This window comes from Cornus florida, unplaced genomic scaffold (genome assembly GCF_030987335.1).
Source record: "Cornus florida cultivar Cherokee Brave unplaced genomic scaffold, ASM3098733v1 CherokeeBrave_3.0.0_Hap2_Chr06, whole genome shotgun sequence".
Taxonomy (NCBI): Eukaryota; Viridiplantae; Streptophyta; class Magnoliopsida; order Cornales; family Cornaceae; genus Cornus; species Cornus florida.
In genome coordinates this window covers 95068363-95089319 of record NW_026775576.1, presented here as the reverse complement: position 1 = coordinate 95089319, position 20957 = coordinate 95068363, and the positions used below count along the sequence as shown (strand labels likewise).

The window sequence follows — 20957 nt, the reverse complement described above, 5'->3', positions numbered from 1 at the left end:
TACGTACGTTGGTATGGTGGTGTTGGGTGATTGGTCATCAAAGTTGGTGTATTTCGGACAGTGGGAATTTCAAGTGTGGATAACCTAGAACCAGTCGACGTAAAACCCCATACGTCGACCGAAAGACCTGAACCAGTCGACATGTAGCCTCCCACACGTCGACCGGTATCTTGGCAGTAGCTTTTTCACTGTGCATGTCCTAAACCAGTCGACGTGTAGCTATCACACATCGACCGGTATCTTGACAGTGGGTAATGTCACTGTGCGTGACCCAAACCAGCTAACGTGTAGTGTACACACGTCGACCGGTTCCAGTTCCAAACATTTCTCATTTAATTTCCCTAATTATCCACTTATTTAAAGTTACGAGTATTTATTTTAGGACCCAATAAAATTCAATAATTATTTTGTGGCCACAGAAAAGACTATATTGCCCCGGACTTTATATTATTTATTATGTGATATAAGTAAATGACTATTTTGCCCTTTGAAGTCTCAGACCATTATAATTGTGATAAATGACCATCTTGTCCTTGTTGGACTTTAATATACAAATTTAATGTGAAAGGACCATATTTCCTTGGATGATTTTGGGTCGAGTAAGGACCCATTAATGATCCGGATCCAATGGATTTGGGTCGTTACAAAAAGAAGGAACCGAAACCTGAAGATCCATCCCACTCGACTTGGGATGCAGAGAATTCGATGGTGATGACCTGGTTGGTGAATTCTAGGGAGGAGGACATCAGTTGTAATTATATGTGTTACCACATAGCAAAAGAACTAGGGGACATTGTCAACCAGATGTATTCAGACCTGGGAAATCAGTCTCAAGTCTATTAACTAACGCTGAAACTTGGATAGGTCCGTCAAGGAGATAACAGTGTTACAAAATATTTCAACTCTCTAAAATGTTTGTGGTAGGACCTTGATTTGTTAAGTGATTATGAGTGGAAATCGCCTGAAGATTACAACTATTACAAAAAGAAGGTGGAAGACAACCGCATCTTCAAGTTTCTCATTGGACTCAATGTCGAGTTTGATGAAGTGAAAGGCAGAATAATTGGACGATAGCCCCTGCCTTTAATTGGTGAAGTCTTCTCCGAGGTTCGAAGAGAGGAAAGTCGCAGGCTGGTCATGCTTGGAAAAAAGTTATCAAATGGTGCTATTGAGACCTCTGCCCTGGTCGCATCTGAAGTGAATATTGGCAGGAGACATAATGAAAAACCCCGTCTTTGGTGTGACCACTACAACAAGCCTCGCCATACCTGTGAAACCTACTGGAAAATTCATGGTAAATCGGCGAATTGGAAGAGTAAGCAGGAAGGCAGATTCAACCAGGAAAGCAGATTCAACCGAACCCCATCAGCTTATGAAGCCAAGGCACTTCCCTTTAGTAAAGAATAGATGGATCATCTTCTAAAATTGCTGAAATTTAATTCCTCATCTGGTACTCCTAATGTTTCTCTTGCTCAAACAGGTAACAACCCGAAGGCCTTATTTTGTCGTTCAAATTCCAATGTTACCCCATGGATCATTGATTTAGGGGCTTCTGACTATATGACAAGGTTTTCTCATTTATTTCAAACTTATTCACCATGTTCTGGCTTTGAAAAAATCAGAATAGCCGATGGTTTTTATTCTCCTATTGCAGGCAAATATTTGGTAAAACTTTCAAAAATTATTGATCTTAAGTCCGTCCTTCATGTCCCTAAGCTTGATTGTAACCTTTTATCAGTTAGTAAATTGTCCAAAGACTCTAATTGTCGTCTTATCTTTTTTGAATCCTATTGTGAATTTCAGGACCAGAGCTTGGGGAAGACGATTGGCAGTGCTAAAATGATAGATGGTCTCTACTATTTTGAAGATGATATTTCAAGTAATAAAAAGGCTCAAGGTCTGAGTAGTTTTTATTCTATCCCTGTTAGAGAACAAATAATGCTATGGCATTTTAGACTAGGGCATCCTAGTTTCCTTTATCTTAAAAGATTATTTCCTACTTTGTTTAAAGGATTGGATTGTTCATCTTTTTATTGTGAGAATTTTTTTTTATCAAAGAGTCATCGTACTACGTATTCTCCCAAACCTTACCAAACATCAAAACCATTTTATTTAATCCATAACGATGTTTGGGGCCCTTCTAGGATCACAACTCTTTCTGGAAAAAAATAGTTTGTGACTTTTATTGATGATCATCCACGTTTATGTTGGGTGTATTTAATAAATGAAAAATCTGAGGTTGAAAAATTATTCAAGGATTTTTATATGATGATTGAAAATCAATTTTAAACAAAAATTGGCATTCTTCATACTGAGAACGGCACCGAATACTTTAATAAAGTTTTAGGAAGTTTTTAACAGAAAAATGAATTTTTCACCAATCCACTTATGTTGACACGCTCCAACAAAACGGAATTGCTGAAAGAAAGGATAAACATTTACTTGAAGTTTCTCATGCCATCATGTTTTTAATGAATGTTCCTAAGTATTTGTGGGGTGAAGCCGTTTTAACAACAACATATTTGATTAACAGGATGCCTACTCGTGTTCTTAACTATTTTACACCCCTTGAAAGCTTTAAATTTTTTTTTCTTGAAACTCGGATTTATTCCAACCTGCCTTTGAAAGTATTTGGGTGCACTATCTTTGTCCATTTACCTAGTAGACTTCGATCTAAATTGGATCCTCGGGCTAAAAAATGTATATTTGTTGGGTATGCCCCGAATAAAAAGGGGTACAAATGATTTAATCTGAAAACAAAAAAAATGTTTATTAGTATGGATGCCTTTTTTCTAGAAAACCATCCTTATTTTCAGAAAACTTTTCTTCAGGGGGAGAAAGAGAGAAGAAAATTTTTGGGAGATTTCTATTAATATTCCCTTACCTAAAACTATTGTCTCATTCTCTATTACTCCAAACACTGATCTTTTTAAACAGGGAAATGATGTTCTAGAATCAGGAAACCCGGGGCCTCCTAGTCCTAATCTACCGAGCCTTACTGTATATCCAATAAGGGGAGAAATCCTACCAACGGTTCCAAAAAAACCGAATCCTGAGCTTCTGGTTTATAACAGGAAAAAGACTTATCAAAAGAGTAGAGAGCCTACTATTGTACCTGAGCAAGGCCAATCAGAGGTCCCGAGCAATGACTCCCTGAACACTCAAGGTACTCTAAATCCTAACTTGTCTACAGTTGTCCCTACTATTTCTGACAGTACAGAGTCACTAGCCAAGTTCCTGTAGACCTTAATATCCCTATAGCTGTTAGAAAAGGAATCCGAACTTGTACTTAGCATCCCATTGCCAAATACTTGTCTTATGATAAACTTTCCCATAAACATAGGGCCTTTACTTCAAATATTTCTCACTTGTTTGTTCTAAGAAACATTCAGGAAGTACTAGATGATTCGAATTGGAAATCAGCAGTGGTAGAGGAGATGGATGCTCTTAAAAGGAGTGGAACGTGGGAGATGGTTGACTTGCCCAAAGGAAAGAAAACTGTTGGGTGTAAATAGGTTTTCACTATTAAGTGTAAAGTTGATGGTAGTGTGGAAAGGTACAAGGCAAGACTTGTGGCGAAAGGTTTTACGTAAACGTACGGCATTGATTACCAAGAGACGTTTACTCCTGTAGCAAAAATAAATTCTATCTGAGTCTTATTGTCGTTGGCAATCAATTCTAACTGGCAATTACATCAGTTGGACATAAAAAAAATGCCTTTTTAAATGGAGACTTGGAGGAAGAAGTGTTTATGAGCTTTCCACCTGGGTTCGAAGGAAAACACGGTCAGAGCAAAGTCTGTAAACTCAAAAAATCCTTGTACGGTTTGAAACAGTCTCCAATAGCGTGGTTTGAACACTTTGGAAAGGCTGTGAAGAGTCATGGGTATCATCAGAGTTAGGTAGACCATACCATGTTCTACAAACACGGTGAGGAAGGGAAAATTGCCGTTTTAATTGTGTATGTGGATGATATAATTTTGACAGGTGATGACATTGAAGAGTTGACCAGACTGAAGAAGAAACTTGCTAAAGATTTTGAAGTCAAAGATCTGGGAGCATTAAAATACTTCCTTGGAATGGAATTTGCCAGGTCAAGAGAAGGAATTTTCGTGAATCAGCGAAAATATGTACTTGATTTGCTTAATGAGACATGACTACTCAGGTGTAAAACTACTGACACTCAAATTGAAGTCAACCTGAAGTTAGAAGCTGCCGAACCTGAGAATATGGTTGATCGTGAAAGATATCAGAGATTGGTGGGAAGACTAATTTACTTATCTCACACACGCCCAGATATAACATTTGCAGTCAGCATGGTGAGTCAGTTCATGTACTCTCCTGGACAAGAACACTTTGAAGTAGTGTACAGGATTCTGAGGTTCTTAAAGGGCTCACCAGGTAAAGGACTTATGTTCAAGAAACAAGGTTATTTGCAAGTGGAAGTGTACACAGATGCTGATTGGGCAGGCAGTATAGTTGATAAACGATCTACCTCAGGATATTGCACCTTCGTTGGAGGAAACTTAGTTACGTGGCGAAGCAAAAACAAAATGTAGTAGTAAGAAGTAGTGCAGAAGCCGAGTTTAGAGCACTCGCCCATGGGATTTGCGAAGCTATATGGTTAAAAACACTCCTTGAAGATTTGAAGGTTACTGTTTCTCCTCCAATGAGAGTTTACTGTGACAACAAGGCTGCCATTTCAATTGCTCATAATCTAGTCCTCCATGACAGAACCAAACATGTGGAAGTTGACAAATACTTTATCAAGGAAAAGCTTGACTGTGGTATGATTTGCATTCCTTATGTCTCTACTACTGAACAAGCTGCAGACATCCTTACCAAAGGACTACACAAGAGACAATTTGAAGTTTTAAGAAGCAAGCTGTAATACCCCTGATTTTAAAAGGATAGTCTCGGTATTTTTTTAAAAATTATTTTAATTGCAGTTAATTATTTAGTTGATTTCTTGGCTAATTGTTTACTTGTTTAGTTGATTTAATTATTTGTTTAAATGTGTTAATTGATTTATTTGTTTAAATGAAATTGTGTGTGATGATGTGTATTTGTTTAGGAATTTAATTATTTTATTTTTATTTTTATTTTTATATTTTTAAGGAATTGGATATGGATTGTAATAATGGACCAATCAATTGGACTCCATGGACTACTTGGATAAGGGATTTAATGGGTATCGATAATTATCCATGGACGGTTGGATATGTATATATATATAATATATATATAAGGAAAATTCTTTACTAATAATCTGATGTGTACATTTATATGTTATATATAAAAATGATTACATATAAATTGTACGTAAAATATATTTTAATTACCTTTTTAGTATTTAAATTTTATTTTATTTTATTATTAGTTTGACTTGGATTGGAAAAAGGATTAGGTTATTTTATTTAGCCTATAAATACATAGCTATAGGTTAGGAAAAGAGGTTAGAAAATAAGTCACGAAATATATTTTAGAGAGATAAAGAAGGAAGAGAAAGAGGAAGAAGGAGGTTAGGGTTTTTTATCAAATCCTTAAAGGCAAGTTCTAATTCTTCTCTTCTCCTTTGATTCATACTCTATGCATGCTAGATTAATCCTAGGTTTTTTAAATAATTTAATTGGAATCTAATTATATGAATTGATTTAGGAATTTCAGTTCATATTTCAATAATGGATTTTAATTATTTATTTTCTTCTGCCTATGCTATTGGTGGCCTTGATTTTAACTTAATTTATGTTATTTATGTTAGCATGAATCAATCAGTTTGTGCATATGCGGGTAAAGTCATAAGGCATTCTTTATAAATTTGTGCGCGTCGAACGAGGAAACTATTGATAATTGATTTAATAAAGAAAATCCAGAATGTGATTTAAACGATAATAAGATTTTGTTTTTTTTCCATGCATGTCGAACGAGGAAGAATAGCTTTAGGAATCTTCAGTTTGTTACATTGAGTTTGCAATTGAAATTCAATTCTTACGTAAGCCATAATGAAAAGTCAACTTATTGTAATTTGTTATTGTTTCAAATTATTAGAAAGGAATTTGGTATGTAAAAAAATGTTAGTTATGCGCTAAATATTTTAAAAGTTAGACTAATTAATATTGTGATATTAAACTGATATTATTATTTTTGATTGATGGATTAGTATTAAATATTTATTTAATAAATTCATTAAGAATTGGAATGCATGATTTAAGTTTACATGCTAAGTATGGAATTTAATTAATTATAAAAGAGATAAATTAATTAAATATTCTTGGATTAAATTATTTTAATAAATTAAATATTCTTGGATTTAATTATTTTAATCAATTGTTAGATTTAAATTAATTTAATTAGAACATGGAGATGTACAATTTAGTTGAGATGCATGTTAATTTCTTGTGATGTAAATTAAATGCATGCTATTTGAAATTTATATTTTTGCTCAAGTAAAGGCAAAGGATGTGTATATGATTTATATCATATTTATTTGGATTGTTATATGTAAACATTATTGACATTATCTTTGGATTTGAAACTTTTGTTTGATTATAATATGGATTAATGCACCATTATGGGATGGGGGTATATTAGGGACAAATTAACTTAAGAGTTAAGTCCTACCTATTTTAAATAAGGGAACGGATTAACCACAGTGTTAAGTTCTACTTATTCGTGTCAGGTCAACGGAATAGTTGGATGACATATTATTGAAATAATAATTGGATAGGTTATTTTAATGGTTGGATAGGACGGATTTTACATATAGAATTATACGCCACGATATGAGTTTGAGTCTCAGGATCAGTGGTTAGGGTGTATATATTGCCAGGGATGTGTAGCTAGATATAGTGTAGTTGTGTACCCTGGTAGGTCTAGGTACTCATGCCACTATATGTCCGTTTTGTATGTTGCCTACTATTCAGGTTGAGACAACTCTATAGTCTAGTGAGGTTCTGTGATACCCCTCGGATCCGAGACACGGGTTGATCAAGTCCGACCCGAGTCCGAGGGATATCAAACAATTAAAGTATTTTAAATCGAACACGGAATACAAAATTGTTTAAGAAATAAAAATTTAAAAGCTGAAAGGAACTAGAAATAAATATCTTCCAAATATAATTATAAAAATCTAAGCTTCAAAACCTCTGTAAGTTTACAACTCGGGAATCCATCTCTAGTAGACCCCTAATAAAATCCCAAACTGCATGGAAGAAAACTGAAGATAAAATCCAAATCTAATATCTGGAAAGAAGTCCTACGTTGTCGGTAGAATAGAAGTCTGTATCTGCTCTGCACGATCAAACTCTAACCTTGGAACTGACGAGTACCTGAAAAATATAAGGGTGGGTCAGGCCCACATGCAAGTCCTGATCTACTACAATCCAAACAGGAATCCGATACGCAGATACATACTAGAAAGACTCAACAATATCTAGAGTAGTCCATATATGTATAAGTACACACTATAGGACGCTCACTAGTCCAAAAAGGTCTGTCTCAGCTTGAATAGAGATACCATGCAAATCGCACATACTGTGGTCATGTGTATCTAGACCTACCAGGGAACAACACCTCTGTCCAGCTATCCATCCTAGGCAATATACGCACCCTAACCATGGTCCTGAGACTCACGCTCATACCATGGCACATATAATAAATATATAACGTTCGTTCAAGGTGTGTCATTCAAAAAGTTTATTGACCTGACACATAGTTATAAGTAGGACTTAACTTTTGTAGTTAATCCATCTTATTTCAAAATAGGTAGGACTTAGTGTTTAGAACTAATCCATCCCTAAAGTAGGTAGGTCTTAGTGTTTGAACTAAGCCATCCCTAATATGCCACCGTCCCATACCGGTGCATATACATCCAGATAAGTAGGACTTAACTTTTATAGTTAATCCAACTTATTTCAGAATAGGTAGGACTTAGTATTTTATACTAATCCGTCCCTAGCATAGGTAGGTCTTAGTGTTTTGAACTAAGCCGTCCCTAGTATGTCACCGTCCTATACCGGTGCATACAAACCTCCATACACACGTAGTTGACAAAATAGTTTAAATATATATCAACTACACTCCAGAATTTAGCATAAATATAGTCCAACATGTATATGGCCAATTAATGCATCCAAAATAAGATTTAGGAATAATCAACAACCATCCTCCAGTATATGCATCAATATATACAAATACACATCAAATGACATGAGGTATTTACTACAGAATCATGTTCCAACTATTTAAACTGCTAAACAAATCATAGCATTTAAATCTTCCACAAATAGCCCATACATTGATACAATTACAACGATTCAAGTAACAATTAAATCCCAACTAAGTATAGTTAATTTTAGTTAACTCAACATACTTATAATACTGTGCAAATATGATTATATATTATTAAATCATATATAAAACCTTGCTAAGTTCTAGTACATAAAACTAGCAAAAACAGTGTGCAATAGTACTAGTTTCCTTAAACTGTATGTTACTCCATGTCTTAAATAAATTACAAATTAATGTTGCACTATTGTTTTAAAGGTTCACCACAGTCATATTCATCCTTTAAACCAAGTTAAACAAATTAAAAACACCCTACGAAGTCAAACAACGCCCAAAAACCAAACTGGAAGACTGTAGGTGAGAGCAGGCTCATGAAAATTACAGAGCCTGCTCTTTCTTCAACAAGAGCCGGCTCTAATACCCCAGGAGCCGGCTCCTAGCAAGGTAGAGCCGGCTACACGCCTTTGGGAGCCGGCTCTAAGGGTAGGAGAGGCGGCTCCTCCTCTTTTGGAGCCTGCTCTTCGTTCCTTAGATGTCGTAGTTCGTTTATGCGTCTTCTTCTCCAACTCCAGTGATTAACAGAGCCTCTATGGTGTTTTTACATCCTCGTTCTATGTTCAAACTTAGTCCTAGATAAATGTTAAACCACTGATATCCAATCCTAAGCTGTATTGAAACACCACCTCTTAAAGCAACAGCTACAGAATTTCAGTTAGAAAATTTAAGAGACTCTAAACAGATTTATTCAATGATAATAACTACTGCTTTTAACACTTGATTTAGAGTTTGATCATCAATTACATAATCATGGTCTAAATTTAATCAATAACGACACAAAACACCGAGAAGAAACATATAACAGAAACCTCAAGACTTATTGCAAACACTCGTTTCAACGAGACAGTATAGTTTATACATGCATACAAGACTTGATATATTTTGCGTTTAATCCATTTTCAATCTTTAGTTTAAATTCCTGGAATCTAACTAGGCATGCACAGAACACGAATTAAAGGGAAGGAGAAGAACAGAAACTTGCCTTGAGACTTTGGTTTAAAAACCCCTAACTGTTGTCTCTATCTTCTTTGGCTACCTTAGTTGTATCAAACAGCCTCTGCTGCTCCTAATTCAGTCCCGAACTCCTCCTTGAATCACTCAAGTTCACTATGTATTTCCTCTCAATCTTTTCTCTGTTTTCTCTCTATCACACTGTATACGTGATTATGGTGAATATGGTTTTTATTTGTAACCCTAAATCAACGTATAAACAATATATATATAGACTTTACAGAAACCATAAGTCCATACAGATATCACTCGGCCCATAGGTAATCCTAGGTTATAACAATGTCGGCTATGATAAAACCTAAAACCCTAAGTTACAATTAATGCATTTAAAACACATTAAACCAATTAACATATATAAATAAATAAACAATTAAAACAATTAAATTAAAACTAAAAATAAAACATTTAATTCAAATAAAATCAACTAATAACAATTAAATTAAACAATATCAAGTAGTTCAAATAAATTCAGATAAAATCAAATAATACACCAATTAATGAAAATACACACTTAAACAATTTAAAAATGCAATAAAATAATAAATAAAAATATCATAATTATCCTTTTGAATTTAGGGGTATTACTGGTTCCTTTAGTGTGTGTATATCTATATATGGACTATTTAGTTATTGTTGAATTAATTAGAATGTGTACGTGTATTGGGTCTCTGTTTGGGATGTAGTAGATTTAGAACTTGTATGTGGGCCTGACCCACCATTATTTTCAGGTGTTCGTCAGTTCCAGTCTTAGAGATTGTTCGTGCCGAATATAGACAGTCATTCACTCTTCCGACTCTACGTAGGACTTTTCTTCATGGTTTAATTATTAGTTTTATTAAAGTTCAGTTTTTCAGTTGGGATATTATTAGGGGTCCATAATATGGATTCTCGAGTTGTAGTTTAATTAATTACTGGTATCAGAGGATTGGAGGATTTTATTATGGGATTTTAATAATTATTTATTTGAGGATTTTTAAATAAGAATTTATTATTTAGTTCCCTTCAGCTTCTTATTTATTTATTTCTTTATTATTCCTTTTGTATTCAAATGCTTGTTTAAATATTAATTGTTTGATATCCCTCGGATCTGTGCTCGGACTTGATCACCCGTGATTCTAGAATCGAGTAGTATCACACAAGCTAGTTATGAAAGACATCTACAAGCCAGCTCGAGGTGGAGTGTTGAAAAAGAGATATTCGGTTTTAATAAAACCAGATTTTTGGGGATATGATAGGTGTGTAAATATAGATAGTCAATGACTAAAATTAGGAATTTTTGTTAGTGTACAGCCTGTTTGTTAGTGTACAGCATGTAATTATAGCCTGTAGTTTCCTTTTGTTAGCCCCTTGTATTTCCTATTTAACTAAAGCATTGTAAACCATTCAAAGTACGGCAATATACAGATTCTTTTCAATCTTGAAATCGCTTATTCAACCCAATGTCACTGCAACCTTGGGTTGGGTCAAAACAGTTGAAAATAGACATGAAAACCTAGCGGATTTGTTAAGAGGTATAACTAGGGTAACATTCTACTGTCGATTGAAAAGGACTCGAAACTTATGAGTGACCCCCATTTTGTTATTTGTAGCATTTCTTCACATTAATCTTAGAATTCACAAGAAATGATCTCTTTTATATATTTTGAATGCATGTCATGGATGAGATCATTTAGCTATGTTGATATCTTCTTTATCTGAAACCTATGAGATTTCTTAATAATTTTTTCTCAGACTGTTTAGCGAAGGCAATCTTGTATACAGATGGATGTGTGTATTATATATGAATATACATATCTATTTCATTTGAATACTTTGTTCCTCCATTGCATTTTCAAAGCAAAAATACAAGGTTTTGCCAATTTGGTTCTGTTTTTCACAACCTCCCGTGTTTCACATCATATCAAAGAACATATTTGATTGTGTATGTTTTTCTCCTTCATATCCGAACCAAAACCTCATCAAATTCGACCCCGCATCCTCCAATTGCTTTTTATTTCTTCAGGTCAGCATTTCACATTACTGCCATGAACAACCTGCATACGCAAAATGAAACTGGGGCCATAGTTAGCTATCATATTGTCCTAACATATCCATGACACATGATCCTTTCGTACTTTTTCCTCCCCATTGATTCCATAACGTGTGGACCCTCCACAAACATGTCAGTGTCCCATTTGTCCATGAGAGTGGAGCCACCCTTCTCGCTCTAAATGAGCACCAAGAGGCCCCTTCTCTTCTCTTCCAATCAACTCGTTGGCCCCCTTCAGTTACCGGTTGTTGGTTAGACCAATTCTGTCCGTTGTCTGTAGCTCTCAAATCTTAACAGCAAACAGGTACTTGAGAACTGTCTTGGACATGTCTGTTCCACAATTGGCCTAGCTCAAACCTTAACGGCAAACACATACTTGAGAACTGTTTCAAAGTTGGCCTCTCTTTCATCTTTCAATTAAAGACACTTGGCTGCTTTTTCTAAGTTGGTTCTGATCTTCATCTGTGCATCAATGTACATTCAATGATTCAGATATGGATTCAGAAAAGTTCAATATATATTCTGTTGTCAGGTATAATATACTATTTTGTTTTTGCAATCATCTGATGGCTAAGGTGTCTCCACTTTACTAATGCAAGGATGTCAAATGGTTGCTAATGCATGTTTTCTGTCACTTTTACACTAGGATTGCATTATATATATAGATACACACACACACACACACACATAGCATTTTTGCAGGCCTATCAATAGGATCTATCAACAATAGAATCACAAGGCCACATCCCTTATTCAGGAATCTAAGAATAAAGCTTCTGGTTGCCAGAGGAGTTGATAGAATCATGAAAGTTCATGTGTATATTCCCCGTGATCTTCAACTAGGAATTTATGTCACATTTGCATGGGGAGCTATGGTACAGTTATTTATTTATTTATTTTTAAATACATATGTATACATACACATAAATATGTTTTCATGGCAATAAGAAGAAGAAATACAGGACAAAGCAAAAAAACTTGGACAAGTTACCATTAGAAGGAGAATATCATATGCATCTAGCACTTACAACTTAAAAAAGAAAACCAAACTTCCAATTGACGGGAATAGTGAAGCTTAGCATATTTAAGTCAATTACAGCAAGTAATTTACAAAAAGAATTCCCCTCAGATTGACAGCATCAAATTTTCCAAGTTAGCTTCTTTTCTGTGTCAAACCACCATGTCACCTAGAATTATCATATTGTTGAGGGTAGCCAAGTTGCTCCATCTCCCAGCTCACCTTTGAAGCAACTCGTTCATGGCGAGGAACATACTCCTGTGATAACAAGTATATGACAATGGGATTAATCCACTGTATTATCTATATGAATCTTTTCAAATGTGAGAGGAAATCATGTTTTCCGGTGTCAAATGTCCATTGACATACCATGAAACAAATGGAATTTTTTACTTTCTGAATTTTTGTGGTATGGAACAAACAGAATAAGCAATCTTTTCTTTTCATTTTAAGAGCAGGACAGGCACTAAACTATTTCAGAAACTGTCTGCAGCAATTATTTTCTTAGAAAAGTAGTTCAGAGGAGATGAAAAAATCTAACTGAAAAAGGCAACTGTGATGTTGAGTTTTTATGTTACCTCCAATTTTTTCACCAACTCTTTTGCAGTTGGTGCAGAGAGAATGATATGACGTGCACTTGGACTAACAAAGCCCTCTTCCACAGCTTTGTCGATAAATGATAGCAGTGAATTGTAGTATCCATCTACATTCAGCAACCCGACCTGCAAAAACAGTAAAATGAGATATATTTATTAGCATTGAATTAGAGTTTACGCGGTTAATTAAAGCAGATTCTCAAAGGCAATTTTAGCAGGGTTGATCAGCAACAATCCAACAGAATCTCATAAAGCAGATGTAAGAATTACAGGTTTATCGTGAATGCCAAGTTGAGCCCATGTTATCACTTCAAGTAGCTCTTCAAGAGTCCCATAACCACCTGCATGTAACATCATCACATAACATAGTTCCTTAATTTCAAGATTATTAATAAATCACCCATTTGAAATAAGTAGGAACTTCAGGGTAGAATTTAAATTGGTTAAGACTTATTAAGCTTAGTACCTTCCATTTGATGGTTATCATGGCCTCAAAAGCCATTCAAAATGAATGTTAATGACCAGCTAACCTCACCCATTTTCCATTTCCCAAAACATGATATTCATTGGTCTCTCTTATAGTAGTATATTTTTTCTCCTCACAGACAAGTTTGCCCCTACATGTTCTTCCCATCTTTCTGAGCGTGTTAGCACAAGAGTAAAACCCACCAATAAAGGACAAATGGGAAAAAAGATAAAAACCCACGAGGATGAGACTAAAGTGAAAAAGGGGAGATCAAAAGTATAAGGTGTGAACATGACTTCCTGTTAGGTGCGGGAGCTTGTTGCCCAAAACTAATTTGGTAAAAGGTTACTCTCATCTCCTTTTCAATTTTTTACCTTTTTTGGTAAATCATTGTCCCCTTAATTCGGGAAGAAAATTTGGTCAAGTTAGCAGCATCAGAGGCTATTACTACAACAAAGGAAAAAGGAAAACACATACTTATAAAACACAGTAGTAGGTCATTCAGGACCAAAAGCTCTAATTTTCAGTGTAAGATGTTGACTGGTCAATAACTAGGGTTTGAAAAGCTGCCCTCTCATCAAGGGTTTAGGGTTTTCTGGGAGAGTCCAGAGGGTTCTGAATCTTGTGATGATTTAGGCTTCACACAGCTGCTTTGGCAATATTACCAATACCATATACCATACATGTATCAAATTCAAAAACACAACAGCAAATTATAAAAGGAAAATCATTGCACTTTGCCCCCTCAAAAGAATCATATATATATATATATATCAATTGATTTAATGAACCCAAATTAAAATAATCAACAAGAGGGCATTGCTTGGTGCAGTTGTAAAAACTCAGGCTGACAAGCCTATTGGGTATAAAGATTGACACAAAAGGTGATGGTAATACAAGGCAGTGGGATAGGCACAAAACTAATCATTTTTTGTCATTTTGCTTTTCCTTTTTGCACACATTTGTTTGCAATTAAAATTTTGATCTTAACAAAGGAATGGGTTTTTAGTAATTTGACTAAAGGGACTGACACTTCTTACTTCCTTTTGACTAGCAACTAAAGATCAAGCAAGGAAATTCATCATTACAAGCTGACCTATTTTCAACTCTGAAAAGAACCAAAACACGAGGTTTATACATCATGGTCAATCTCTCAAGCTAGAAATAGAAAACTAATAGCCCTGAAGTCCTTGTCTTTAGTTGATTTGCTCAGAATTTTTGTCCAAAATAAAAAAATTTACACTAACCTGGTAAGGCAATAAAAGCATCAGAATGCTTAGCCATCTCTGCTTTCCTTTGATGCATATCTGCAACAGCCTTCACTTCCCCTACTGTTTCACCAGTTAACTGCAAAAGGGTACCAAAACCCAAGTAGAAAAAATATTATAAAGTTAAAATCCGGATATATATATATATCTATATATATATTTTATGTGTGTATATGTGTTGTATATATAGAGAGAGTTTAGATTTTTATTTTTATTTTTAGTTTTTTTGGGAGTGTTCTGCACTTGTGCAGTGCAGCAATGATGAAGCTTGCAGTAAATGGTGGACTTAAAACTAGATAGGCTTGCTGGAAAGGTTGTCCTAATCCGAATTCTTTAAATCAGCTAACTCCAGAGCCAATGGTTCATATAATACCAGAGGGATATAAATACAAAAAGAATAAACAAGTTAGCAAAAAGCCAAGAAGAAAAAGAACAAAGAGGGATATACTAATGGCTGAACTGACCATCCAACAAAGACGAAACCAAAAAGGAAAATATCAGAGGGAGCATTTGAAACTTAAAAATTATATAGAAGTGGTAAGATGCCAGCTTACAAATGGTACCATGGATAAGGGCTATCAAGTACCAAACACACACACAATAAAAAAAGGGGAAAAAATTACAAAACTTTGAGAACCCCCTCCTCCACACACACACACTCATTTCAACCCACAATATGTACATATTAGAATTTAGAGGGAGAGAGACAGTAGTAAAGAAGCAATATATATATACTTACATATATACATATATATATTTATAGTTATATTAACATCATAAGCTATATGTTAAATGGAAGTACTAATATAAAACGTAATAGCTAGATATAATCAAATAAAGAAAGAAAAAGAAAAGGAAGGAAGATAAGGATGTACCAGGACTAAACTCTGTCCATAGCATTAGAAAAGTGATTAAAAATAGTACTAGTAGATTAGTGGGTTTTTTATTAATTAATTAATCTTACAAGGAAAGGTTCAAGACTTTTTTTGTGTATAGCAGACATACCTCTCGAGGCATGAGCGTCTTGGGAATCACTCTGCAAGAGAGACAATAAGATGACAAAAATTAGTTGTAAAGTTGAAAAACCAACAATTTCTTAGTCACTTCGTTTGTTTTCTAATTTATTTGAGAGTTTTGAGGATACAATGGAAGGAATAGTAAAGGAGAAGGAAGCTCACCCAATAACATGCCGACCACCATTGTGAACAGCTTGTGAAACCAACCCCATTAGGCCTATGCTACCACCTCCATAGACCAGATCAATGTTCCTTGACACCTTCAACAGACAAATGTCAAATCAGCCTAAATAGTGCATATAAGAATTTTTTTTTTTGGATGAAAAATGGAAATTTTGAGGTGGGTACGATGAACCCATTTGAAATTACTATAACCCAAAAAAAAAAAAAAAAAACCTTTAAGATTGTAAGATAAGCATGGAAAAAATGCACAGAAGCTGAAAAGCATATTCTTTCCATCTTTGATATGGGAAAGTAACTTGAAGCACTGAATATAGCTTCACATGAATCACATGATATAGGTACACAGTACACACACATTACATATATGTGTGTGTGTGTGTGTGTGTGTGTGTATAGAGAGAGTGAGAGAGAGAGAGAGACCTGTTAAATAACAGAGCTGCTGAACTAAGTCATGGCTAATATGAAAGGATTTGCTTAAATAACTTACCAAAAACAACACTTTTGAATGATAATTTAGAAGAGAAACCAACAAGAATGTGCCATTTCAAGGCATCAATTGAAGTACTTTTAGATAATAAAAAAAAGCTCATGAAACAACTTACAAACAGATTAACATGAAGACTAAGTAAATTTCAAGTACTGATTCAAGAAAAACAAACCCATCTCAAATCCCAAAAGAACACTGTCGCATTATAACAAACATGTTGTTAACAGAACAAAACATATACATAAAAAATGGCCATTACGTACCAATTCCTTGCCAAGCTCAATAGCAGCATCCTGATAGCTACTCTTCTTTCCTTGGCTACTCCCACAGAACACACAAATCCTCTTGAATATTAAATGTTTCATTTCACTCTCTCCCTCCATGTCTCTCTTTCTATGTCTATCTATCAATATATATATATATATATATATCTCCTTCGTTGACTATAAACTAGAAATAGCTTAGAAGGAGGAAAAATCTGCTTCTCAATTCTGTATATATATCATATATATACAAATATGAGTCACTGAACAATACATGAATCAACTAGTAATGCCTTTGCTTGACCACTCTTTAGTGTGTCCTCACCATGCTTGTATATATAGACGTTACCACCACGCGTGTGAACCATACACACGTATATGTATCGGGCTTATATCCCAACGGACCCAACCCGCACCAGCACGTGTGAACCACACACACATACAGTGATATTTTAAAGACTCTTGAATCCACAGCTTGTATTTGTATGTGAGATTCACTTCATATTATTAAAAAAAAATACTGTACTAGGAATTTTGTAAAATACATTACGCATACATATTTCAAGTAATGAAATAATTGACTTATTAAATTAAGTATATATACAAAATGGGTCATTATTTTCCTTTTTGGAAAATGACTATCAATTTCAAATTCTACTTCAAGTAATTGGAACACATGCATAAATCATAGTAGTTTTAAAATTCAAAATTACCCAGTGACCCAGTACTTCCCCTTTATTTACTAAAATCTGTTTTCATTTAAACATTCAACTCTATTTTTGTTAAGACTATTTTCTATAGCCACTCCTCCATCATATATAGTTATATGCCCCTTAAATCTGAAAATTAATCACCTTTGTAACTCTGAACTTTGGATACATTGTTTCATTGTATTCTTCTTACTGACCTCGCTGTCTCTTATTATTGTTGAATTGAGATTTTCAGAAACAATGTAAATGTGATGAAATCGGTGAAATCTCATCTTAATTGTTTATTAGTTATTGGGCTAATCCAAAAACGGACATAAACCATGCCATTAATTAAGAATGTCATTTTAATGGACAAAGTCTCCAATATTCCAAAATCTAAATTTCTAATAAAACCATAGATATCACAATCAAATATATAATGTCTGATTTCCAATTCAATTGACTAAAAGTTTGACATCAAGACACAGTGGTGACAGAATCCATTTCCTTTCCACCAATCCTTTAACATATATGAACTTTCCCCTTTATGATTCAGAACTTTACAAGTGAAGGTAACATTTTATTAATCAAAAAGGTTAAAAATGGATATTGTGTTGGGTATTTCTATATGCATGAGTACAGTAATACAAACACACACCACACACATTAATTAATGATACAACATATATATACATATGCACACACACATTGGATGGGCATATATATATATGTATATATATATGATAAGAATTTCAGAAGGAACCATAGAGCATTGTGCATTGATGATTGAATAAACATGTTGGCAATACCCTATCACCATGTACCCTCATCCACCCTCCTTCACTCGACACACTTGTTGTATGCATAGGAAACATTTTATATTTATTTCACACGCCATTCCCTTCCCCCATATCACCCCACCTCTTAATTCACCAAGCATGCTGTCCCCATCCCCTTACTAATTCAATTGCCTTTTCTCCTCCTATCTCATTTTCTTCCTCCACAATATATATTACCACCTGAATTTTACATTTTTATATTTTAAAACTAGACTAAAACAAACTCTTATCCTATTTATGTATTTTTATTTATATTTATATTTTTTAAAAGTTCAACCATATGCATACACATCCATAATATTGCTCCTAAAAAGGGTTGAACACTCGATTTTCCTTTAGAGATGAGATATATATCATACCATCTGGGTTGATGTCAATTTATTGACATGTGACAGTTTCACATCGTCTCGAGGTAGAAATTTCTGTCATTAATATATGTGGATTCCCTCAACCAAGTGTTTTGAACAAAATCGTGAGCATCAAAAGTAGAGTTTGCAAATTAGACAATATCTACATGAAATTGAGGTAGGTTGTGACAGATGGTATCTGAGTCGATTCCTAGCATAGAAGAATTTTGAATAAAATCATGAATACTGAGAGAAGAATGTACAAAACGAACAACATTTACACAAGTTGGGATGCCTCGTGACACTTTATCTCATATTTTGGTCAACTATATAAACTTTATTTTGTCATATAATTTTATCTAAAACCTTAACTTCAGTTAGTTAATTTTTATTTTTTTTTCAGATTTAGGACTTGATGCACGAAGATATGACACTAAACATAACATGGAAGGGAGTTACCCTATTATATTCTAAAACCCATTTGTAGTTTCTAAATATAGTTATGGGCTTCCACATATAGATGATTATATTAGTAAAACTTATACTATAATTTATCATAATTTTTTGATTAATTTAGTTGCCTAGATTGCAGGAAGTGAACCATGCTTTTAAAATAATGTGTATTATATTGTTCAAACATCCCCAATCCCTAGGTCTTGCCCTTTCTGGCTGTTCTTCCATTAATTTATATGTTCTTTGCTGTCCACTTATGGCCCATTCTCTAAGTTTTGAGATTATAAACTTATAATTACTTCTTAATGGGGGATTGAGCACATACTTATAAATTATTTATGTACTTATGCATGCTCGCACGCGCGTTTATCTCATGTTTTTGTGTGTTTGTAAGTGCTGATTTGCTAATGTTCTCAAGTATATATATATATATATATATGCATATACTTAGATAGCGTCTTTTCTTTGCTATGAATTGTATAGCATTAGCTAGCCTTGTAACGTGAAATAAAATTAAGGAACAAAAATGGGATGAGTAATGCCTGTAACAAAGATTGGCAAGAAGACAAAATTAAAAGGATTTAAATAATTAAATTGAGATTGGAATATGCTTAAACATTGGTATATTCCCACTACTCAAGTACCCTAAAAACGACACAAATTGTGGAAAGAGTAAGTCATCGTCAACCATTGTAGGAAATTGTTTAAGATATTTATTTATTTATTTCCTGATGTTTAAGATATTTATTGAACAATTTATATCTTGTCACTTCCTACTCTAATTGTCATCCAAGTCACGAACTTGGTTAATATTGAACAATTTAACATTGCTAAACATGAAGGAAAGAAAAAAGGACTAGTTCAGAGACTCTCGCTGTTGTAAAATTTGAAGATTAATAAAAAAATGAAAACAATATGGCCTCATTTGATTCCAATCTCAGTTTTTTTAATAATTGTGAAAACAGATAAAATTTTAAAGAGAAATAAAAAAAATATACATTTCTTTAACTCATTTTTCAAAACACCATCCACCAAACTTTGTTGTGCGTTTTCTCTTGTTGCAATTCCTTTATAATGTATAAGTAGATTGGAATCTAGGTACAAGCATTCATTGTACATCTGTCCACATATAGTATATATCTTCAGTGATCAAGATTCATGCATATGTATTAATAAAGAACCAGTTCCTAACCTAACAATCCCATCCATGTATCATATATCAGTGATGCAATTTTATATTACACTTAATCGAAGTAAAGGAAATGTTGTTGAAAAACTTTAGCAAAATTATAGGAATTAATTCCGCATGTATAAATATTATAATATGCTTGTATATATAGATCATATTCAATTCATAATAAAGAAAATTTATTGTATAACCGTCATATTTGGTCTCCAGGGGCATAACGGCGTTGACAGAGATTTGGGAGGTAAGTCCTTGAAGTCTCGCTTTCGAACCGCACTTCTAACTTGAATGGTATGTGTATTGTGAGACTGATACACTTGTTTATAAAAATAAAAATAAAAAACATCATATTTGGTGTTAATTTTAAAACTATATGAGAGATTCTTGTTATTTTGGTAATCTACAAAAGAGCTAGTGTTATTTATTATTTTAGTTTAATTTCTTTAAAGACAATGCTTATCTATTCATCGGTGAGTAATTTTACCCTACTCACCCCTTACGTGTTCCAATAATAAAATAACACATCAACTTTAATAACAAAATAATAAAAAATCTCTTCAATGGTTGATCCGAAAAAACAGAGGAGGGCGTGGATTATTTTGTTATTAAAGATAATGTGTTATTTTGTTATTGGAACACATAAAGGGTAAGTAAGGTAAAACTACTCACCGGTGAATAGTCAAGCATTATCTTTTTTTAATTATATTATTGTTAATAATTGTCCATCTGAAGTAAATTTTTGGTTCTGCCAGTGTGTGTATGTA

At 33.9% G+C, this 20957-nt stretch overlaps 1 protein-coding gene across 1 annotated transcript; it reads right to left on the bottom strand.

Moving 5' to 3' along the window:
* Positions 1 to 12348: 12348 nt before the first annotated feature.
* On the bottom strand, positions 12349 to 16814 carry LOC132313041 (cytokinin riboside 5'-monophosphate phosphoribohydrolase LOG1). The gene is made up of 7 exons (XM_059811657.1): positions 16680 to 16814; positions 15909 to 16006; positions 15736 to 15766; positions 14710 to 14809; positions 13267 to 13337; positions 12979 to 13122; positions 12349 to 12658 (listed from the first exon to the last, which is right to left on the bottom strand). Exons 1-7 carry the CDS (start codon positions 16797 to 16799, stop codon positions 12566 to 12568), a joined length of 657 nt encoding a protein of 218 aa, XP_059667640.1. The 5' UTR covers positions 16800 to 16814; the 3' UTR covers positions 12349 to 12565.
* Between the last annotated feature and the right edge of the window lie 4143 nt (positions 16815 to 20957).